At 37.8% G+C, this 8,806-nt stretch overlaps 1 protein-coding gene across 1 annotated transcript; it reads right to left on the bottom strand.

Annotated features, from left to right (window-relative positions):
- Nucleotides 1-212: 212 nt before the first annotated feature.
- fam133b (family with sequence similarity 133 member B) lies at nucleotides 213-8,047 on the bottom strand. The gene is made up of 11 exons (XM_042507162.1): nucleotides 7,901-8,047; nucleotides 5,762-5,859; nucleotides 4,458-4,536; nucleotides 4,106-4,219; nucleotides 3,980-4,003; nucleotides 3,699-3,767; nucleotides 3,216-3,314; nucleotides 3,029-3,070; nucleotides 2,731-2,820; nucleotides 1,296-1,346; nucleotides 213-955 (listed from the first exon to the last, which is right to left on the bottom strand). The coding sequence occupies exons 1-11, from the start codon at nucleotides 7,922-7,924 to the stop codon at nucleotides 860-862; spliced, it is 786 nt and encodes a 261-aa protein (XP_042363096.1). The 5' UTR covers nucleotides 7,925-8,047; the 3' UTR covers nucleotides 213-859.
- Nucleotides 8,048-8,806: the final 759 nt, after the last annotated feature.

Genomic DNA, 8,806 nt, shown 5'->3' with positions numbered 1-8,806 from the left:
CATTTCCATACTGTTACAGTACTGCAGACCACAGTTTAGGTTTTCAAGAAATTACAAAATGCAGGAACAGACGTGACAGTTTGTAATAAAATCACAAAAGCGGATCCAGTGGGTCATGGCTAATGGACCATACAAATTTATGACTTGTATGCACACAAATATCCAGAAATAAAACAGCCTCACAAATGAAGTGTGTAACTAAGTAAGAGCAATAAAGGCTAAAACAATACTTTATTAATGAATTCCCATTGTTTATACATTTACACTGCAGTGTAACAATTAATTTAACGGTACAATTATCCCTTGTATAAATGTTGACTGTGCAGCTCACATTTCATATCATAGGTCCAACTTCAATATGAGGCTGGCGAGACATCAGGTCATCAGGTCTACATGCACGACGCAGGCACTAGCATGACAGCCTCATCTACAAACGCAAGATGTCTGGTATGAAGCAGAGAGAACAACTCCGAGAGGGCAGCATAGTGACGGTGAAAGCAAATGCCAGTCGCACTGAAATCTCCAAGATGAGGGGAAAAAATAATTATGAGGAATTCACGTCAGTCCCACTGTTGAGTATGACTCAAAGAGCAGTATCTACAAAAAAAAGCATGGTGGGAAATAAAAGAAGAAAAAAAAGAAAGAAAAAAACAAAAGATATGTACTGGTAGTTGCCACATTGAGGGATAGGTGCCTCCCTCAGGTTTACTTCACCCACAGAGTCTCAGCATTACAAGTCTGTAAGTCTCTTGTTCAAGCATGATGACCAAAGCTGGATAGGAGAAGTTTCTTAGAGGTCGAAGGCAAAAATAACACTACTTGTGAACTGTCGGGAGGATGAACCGTAAAGCTACGGTTGTTAGTCAAGCTCCGAGTCTGACTGAGATGCAGCCTTCTTTTTCTTTTTTCTGCCGTGTTTCTTGTGCTTCTTTTTCCTTTTCTTCTTAGATTTGTCCTGTGAATGTAACACATTTGACATTGGTGTCCAAGTCTTTCCTTTGATATTAAGCATCATGTTAGAAAGTGTAGCTGTACAGATAATGGTTTTAAACTATTAACTTTCGGGAGAGGACACTTGAAGATGTACTGCTGCACCATCAACAGCTGATACTACATGTTGGATCTGCATTATGAGGATGCACTTCCTGTACACCGGTCTGAAACGTGTCTCCTACCTACTTCCTAAAATCATGCATTCCTGATATATCTTTGCCGCAGTCATGACATAATAATCAGACATAAATCTTGTTTGTTTACAGATTCTCTAGAAAGGAAAATAAAAGTCAGTTTCTCACTGTGATTTTCTCCTTTTCCTCGCTACTTCTCTTTTTCTTCTTGGCTTCAGCCTACAGGAGAGAAAAGGTGAAATGAGACCAGGGGAAAGGGGAAGTGTCAGTTCTTACAAGCCGCCTCAATGCAACAGTACTGTTTCACAATTATGGAGTTTCTACGATCATCTGCAACAGCAACTGAATTTACAACAGATTTCTGAAACAAACTCATTTAGTCAATGGTGTCTGAGCCACGTTGTTTTTTCCTTAAGTCCGAAGCAAAACTGGTTTGCATGCCCAATTTATGATCTTTTTTTTTCCACTTAAGGTTTCAATTAATTTTGCTTGCACTGCCTTGGGTACACTTAAGTGTTAATGTTGGTCACAAAATTACAGACAAATGAATGAGCCATGTCTAAATCTAAGAACTTTAAGACAATTGATATTAAAAAAAACACAACAAAAAACTTCATTTCTTCAAAACATCCATTGAGAAAAAAAGAACATTTAAACTGAATTTGATGTCTCTGTATTATTGATGAAAATTGGTAAGACTCTTTACCACTGCAGTCACGCTCTCATTCACAGACGTTTGTCTGCCCCACATAAGATTAACTTTTATTTTTACTACTGAACACAAGGGCTGTCAATCTGGAATGGGCAAAATTCTTCCTGATTTAGGTGGAGGTTAAACGCTGCCAGTTTTGGGTAAACAGGACATATTCATTTTGTTTATCAGACTCTCCATGAAGCATGACAGACAGAGCGCTTGCACATCTGGACGGGTGAAAGAGTGAGTGAAATCTTTACAGGGAGAACTGAAAGTTACTTTTTTGGCAATTGTGTAATGTAACTGTATGCACGTATATGGTTCAGCAGTTAGGTTAACAGTACTTAACTATACATAGGAGTCTCTTATGACAGTCACAACCAAGAGGTTAATCTGTGACCGCAGTCTCATATGAATGGGTCCAATTCAGATGCCTGACTAATGAAGATAATAACAGCACAGAAATAAGACAAAACCATTAACCCATTAAACACCATCATCATCGTCGTCTCATCAGATGCTTACCATTAAACATGTTCATTCTGCCAAAAGGCCTAAGCAAAGCTAAAATATCAACGATCTTGTTGACGAAAAGTAGACTGTGAAATATTTCATACTGGCACATACTGATTTCATTGGCATTTAAGAGTTTCCTTCACCGCAAATTTGAATTAAAAAAAGGAACAAAGAGGTAAAAGAGGAACACAGAGGCAGTAGGTGATGGCTTTATGACTGACTCATGACTGGTTTACTCAAAGCAAGTGGGACTACTGGCATGCTTTTAGTGAAGAAAACGGTCATGTTACAGCTGTAAGTTGTAAAAGAGATGTGAGACATTATGTTTTCAGAGTTTTAAACCTAAAATTGTTTAATTAGCATCTACAACCACGTAAGAATAATACTTACGACCTCTTCCCCCTCCGAGTCTGCAGAGGACTCTGAAGACGAGTCTTTATAACTGCGCTCGGCCTTCCTTTTTCTTTTACGGCTCTTGTCATCCTGACAGACACGAATTATACATCACAATTAGGAATGCTTAGAACACTTGGATCCAAAAGTGTCAAGACTCAATTTAAAAATGTAAGTGGCAAGAACAAGGGATAAAAAATGCAATGAAAAAAGCACCAAATATCTGTGAAAATCTACATAAATTCAACAAAATTACCAAAAGTTAGCTAGGGTGGGTTATTGTATAAGTGAAAATTACCTTATCTTTTTCTCCTTCTTCCTTGATTCTTTTCTTTTTCTTCTTGGGAAGAAAATCGACGTTTAGATTAAACACCAGCATTTAAAAAAACCTTTAAGTAACTGTAGGGCAACTGCTTGAGTGCACATTTTATAACATCAGAACCTGATTCAACTGAACTGTCCTGGGAAAAAAAGAGTAGAAAAACCTTGCTTTCAGCGTCAGATTCTTCCTCTGAGCTGTCTGATGCTCTCCTGGTTGATGACTTCTTCCTCTTCCGCTTTTTCTTCACGCTCTTCTTTTCATCCTGTGCACAAAAATAGAAATGCCATCATACATAAAAAGAGTGATTCTAATTATCCTGCTTACAATGTCTAAGCGTTTTTAAGACTTTGACAGATTAACTTAACATTTTAATATATAGTTATAATTTAGATTATTGGATTTAATGGATTTTAAGACTATTTAAGGATCCGCGGGAACCCTGCTATAATAAAGCACCACAAGCCAACAGCAGCAAACAGTAATCATTCTGTCAAATCAATCATCATCAGTCATGCAGCAGAACAGGCTCTTAAATTGAAATGTCTCTATTTCAGGAGCACCATGCTTCTAGGTTACAATTTTCTGGCTTCTTTTAGTGGTAAGCAATATCGAGTATCACATGCTGAAGTCTGTAACGACTTACCACGTCTTCGGACTCTGAGGAGGAGCTGCTGGAGGAATCAGAACTCGATGAAGAGGAGGAAGATGAAGAATGCTTGACCAAAACACAATGAAAGCAGGGTTCATTAGACTTCAGGTTATTCGCTTGTTTGGAAATCGGAACACAATAAGAGATCATCTCAGAGTACGGTGTGTGTGTGTGTGTGTGTGTGTGTGTGTGTGTGTGTGTGTGTGTGTGTGTGTGTGTGTGTGTGTTTGAGTACTGTGGCACAGGTGGCCATCAAAAAACTGGAGGTCTCTCCTCACCCTGTTGGATTTCTTCTTCTCTTTCTTCTTTTTCTAAACACAAATGAAAAGCGTAAGTCAGTAAAGATGACAATATTTTGAGAGTGATATCATTCAATTGTGTGATAAAGGAGAGATATACAATACCTCTTTTTTCTCTTTCTTCTCTTCTTTGTCCTTGTCTGTTGTCTTTTTGTCTTTCTCTTTGTCACTTCCACCTAACAACTTCTCTCTGTTTTTTGCCAGTTCTTTCCTCCATTTCTGAAAACAACAGTAAGTACTTAGAAACAAAGTAATTCACTATATTGCTAATTACTCCCTATATGAAAGTACACCTTTATCAATATATGAACAATTGTTTTGTAGAACAATTATAACACTGCCATGACTAGTCTCATTACTCTTCACATTCATAACTGAGGATAGAACTTAATACGAAGAAAAATATGAGGATCATTAAAAAGGTCAAAAATGACATAATGACATAATACAAACATACCACGTTCATTTTGTCCTCAAAGTCAGCCAGAGCTCGAGAGCCCTTCTTCTTCTTCTCCAGCTGCTCCTTTAACTCCTCCCTGATCAAGAGACATTAAATCACTTTAACACAATTTATAATGTAAATGTATTGTTCTCAATACATATATGGGAGGATTATGTCTGCCCAATCTTGATAAAATGCCCGTCACACTTTATTCCCATTCTGCACTTTTCATCAGCAAGAATTTACAGTAAATTGACAATAAATGACTTAGTGGTCCAATTCACTTTCAGCTTATTTTAGTTAATGAACCAAGATTCTTCGATTTTCCAAATAGCTTTATTTATAATAAAATATAGTTTACTTAAGCCCTTTTACTAATACTGTTGTACTAGACATCGGTATTGTACGTCCCTTTTACTTTATAAAATTGAATTGAAAACACTGCATATTGCTATACACTGACCTCAATGAACAAAATACTCCCCCTTGTGGCTTGTTAGGAGTCTGTCTCTATTAAGATCAGATATGACATGTCACAAGAAACAATTTGGGGTGGGGTGGGGGAGACAAATCCATTCATATCTTTTCAAAACAATCCATCATGTCCATGTCATTTTTACTTTCTAAAAGACAACTGGAAGCTCTTTGCCTGCAGTAATCAAATGTATTTATGGGCAGTGCTTCTTTTTGATAGCAGAAAAGATCTGAATCATGGGAGACCAATGAACATAAATAAACAAGTAAAAGGGTTAGATGAAAAAATAAGTTCACACACATCAGAGGACCCCTCTCTGCTCATCTTCGGGCAGCACGGTTTTGAGAGCGCCCTGTCCTTGAATAAGTCCTGGAATAATGCTGGTGTTGCTGATTCAAATTCACTGGGTAAAATACCATTGGTGGAATATGTCACTTTTCTTTTTTACTGCTTTGACATTAAATTTGGATGAGCCAGTGCCACTTGAATTCTCTATATAGGAAAATCCTAAGGATGCATTAAGAACCACGAAGTATTTTACACTGAGCTAATGGGGAGGAGTGTTAATACGTTAAACTGTGTCTTTATCTATTTTTGCCCAGAAGACAAGTGCTGATTCCTTCTGTCTGTAGGGAGAATCATAGACTAGGGAACTGTACATCCTCCCAGCACCAGCTTCTTAAAAGGCTACATCTGTTTGTTCTATTACACAACATAGATGCAACATAACACTCAGAAATAACAGGAGAACGCAGCTGTGAGAAAGAAGTTTGTCTCATTTTGCTACCACAGAGCAAATATTTATGTCAGGGTAGGCCTGTGAGGAGGTCTGTCATTTACTCACCATGTTGGTCGAGGTCTGCTTAAATAATCTTGTATAGTCGGTCCAGCATTCGCTGCCGGTCCTCTGGCTCGTGCAGCAGCAATAGGGTTAATGTAAGCCTGGAACACCAAACAAAGAAAAGCATTTTACACATTTCCAACGGAGGTTATTCTAATACAGATGCACTGAGATTAAACAGTTATACCGTTCAACAGCATAGAACATACATTTTTTTTTTAACTGACAAAGTGAACATGTACAAAAAATCAACGCTAAGTTCAAGTATTTTTCTTATTTTTTAAAATGAATGACTATTACATACATTGAAAAGCTTTGTGCTTTATGTCTCCACCTACTGGTGGGCCATCACCATATGAGTATGCATAATGTGAATTTAATTCCACTATAGAAGAGACTCGATGATCACTAAAATAGATGGGGAAAGTGGATATATCAATATTGTTATTGGTTATCGGCCTAATTGGTTATATATCATAATGTCGGTTTTTAGCAAAAAATCAACTATTGCGCATCCCCGAAACATAGCAGAGCGAGGAGGTGACTTCTAGGGCTCAAGGTCCGAATGCTTTCTCAATATCCCAGAAACTTTTTGGTTTATAAATACCTTAAAATTTGTGTAACCACCCCTTTGCGCAGAAGTTCTGTTTCTTCTCTATTAGTAACGCTGTTTATGCCAAACTCCTACCCTGCCTATGTTATGTTACCCCTGCTATGTTAGAACATCAGACCATTTTTCCTCTTTTCAAGAGACAAGAGGAAAAATATGTCAACTTCCATATTTGCTGTGTTATGCCTCAGAATCATGGACACAGGTAGAGAAGAATTAGATACCATGACCACAGTGACAGGATACTTGCACCACCCCCTGCAAGAAGAAAGCACTTCATATTTTAAAGGACCCTAGTCACCCACGGGAAGCGTTTGCAGAGCATCAGAGCCAGGACCTCACACCTCAGAGACAGATCTTACCCCCGGGGGGTGAATAACTTTTAAACTGAGGTTAAGATTCAAGATTTAGGATTCAAGAAGGTTTGTTGTAATTCCAAAACATGACTTTCATGAGAGGGAACGAAAATAAGTACTGAAGTCGCGAAAAGCAACAACAAAATAGGACATTCAAATCTAAAACCAGCAGAAACAACTAATAAATACAATGGAATAAAACAATAGTCTAACATTAATAAAACAATAGTGCAAGGATAAAATCAGTATAAATTTAAAACTATATTAATAAACATAAGTATAAATATTCAAATATTATTATTGCCCGTCAAAATCCCTGATGTGTGGATGCTATTGCAATTATTCGCAAGTATTTTTATTTATCGTACTCTTTATATATTTCATGGGTTAAAAAACGCCAGAGCATAAAGAATTGCATTGCGTTGAATGCGTACTGTACTTTTAAATGTATATCACAATTAATCTTGAACTGAACTGAGATACAAAATAGGATGTAAACTCTACAAGCGGATTTCCCCCTTGTTTTACCACAATATAAACAGATTTCGAGCCTGTCTCTTATCTGAAAAAAAGAGCATGGCTGCGTTAAATGAGGGGAAACATCCAATTCACCATATTAGCAGTATGAACAGACAACACATTCAGCGTTAGCTTGATGAAATATGAGCCTCTGTATTAACATTACTCGAGCAACCCGAAGAAAACCAAAACACTGGACTAACGCTGACCAAAACGTGTAATTAGTCTTATGAGCCCCTGATCGTTTGTCAACGCAGTATGCAGACTCAAAAAGCATGAAAAATACTGCGCAACAGCACGTCAAGACATTGCCTAATGTGTTGTGAGCTATGTTTAGCATTGTAGCTTTGCGTCCACTAACATCAGTGCTGGTTGAGCCTGAGATCAGACTTTTGGCATCAGCTAAAACAGAACGCACCAAGCACCTCAAGACTTGAAAATGCCAGCTTAAATGGTAAAAAACCCACAACACTGTATTTTTAAGAGCGATATGACTTAAGAGACCGCTGACTTGGCCTAGTATCAGAATACATTAACGTTAGCTAGCCGACGCTAGCTGCTGCGCTAACGCTGCGCTCTGCGTGTGTTTAGCCTGAATATCTTCCCACACGTCACCCCGGTTTCTCAGTTTTACACAAATTGTGCAACATAACTTACCACTCGATTGTCTCTCTTGCCCATTTCGAGTTAGTAATAGGGGGAAATATCCAGCAGAGAGGGCAACCATTAGTGCTACCTTGCTAACATTGAGCTAGCCACATCAGACTTTGTTAACGGTAACAGGCAGCGCTTCTTCTTGGTGTCTTTTGGCGGTTTCAAAACAACGCGGTGGTGAACTACCGCCACCAACCGGTCTGTCGCGGGAATCGGTACACCCAGGTAATGCAGCAGCGGCGTAAGTTGGAGGGGGCACTCACATTAATAAAGGGGGTTAGGGACTTCCCCCAGAAAAAAAGTTAAGCTTAAAGTTGTATTTTTCTGAATTCTGGTAAAACTTTTAGCATCGATTTATAGTGGAAAGGTCTTTAATTTTTTTATCAAATAAAATTCTCTGCCACTTTATGTTTCTATTATGTGAATTATTTATGTTTATTTTACTTTACATGTTCATACTTTTTTTCTTGAACCTCCTTTAGTGACTTGGGGCAAATGTATGGCCCTCCCTCCATCAGTTATAGTTTATTTGATATTGACATCATAGCACCATTAGAAACATACATTTATGTGCATGAACCAGATGCCCTGCATTTAGTGTTTGTAATGAAATGCTAATTTGCAACACCTATCCACAAGAAGCTTTTCTTATTATTTTTAGAATATTTAAAATAAAATACATTCACACTTCATTCATACTTTTTGTTGAATGATAGATTACCATTTTCTCTTCTTCCCATTGCATGCCTCCCCTCTTGAATCTACTTATCAGTGTTATGTATCCTCTTATTATTTTCATTTGATCCCAAAGTGTGCTGGTATCCATTGAAATACCATACTAAATCCAATCATTTGAATTCTGTAACCCTGTCAAATTAAAGCATGCTGTCCTCTTCACTTCACATGCTC

Source organism: Plectropomus leopardus, chromosome 18 (assembly GCF_008729295.1).
Source record: "Plectropomus leopardus isolate mb chromosome 18, YSFRI_Pleo_2.0, whole genome shotgun sequence".
In the NCBI taxonomy this organism is placed as follows: Eukaryota; Metazoa; Chordata; class Actinopteri; order Perciformes; family Serranidae; genus Plectropomus; species Plectropomus leopardus.
The sequence above is the reverse complement of the archived record's forward strand: the minus strand, read 5'-3'. Positions and strand labels throughout refer to the sequence as shown.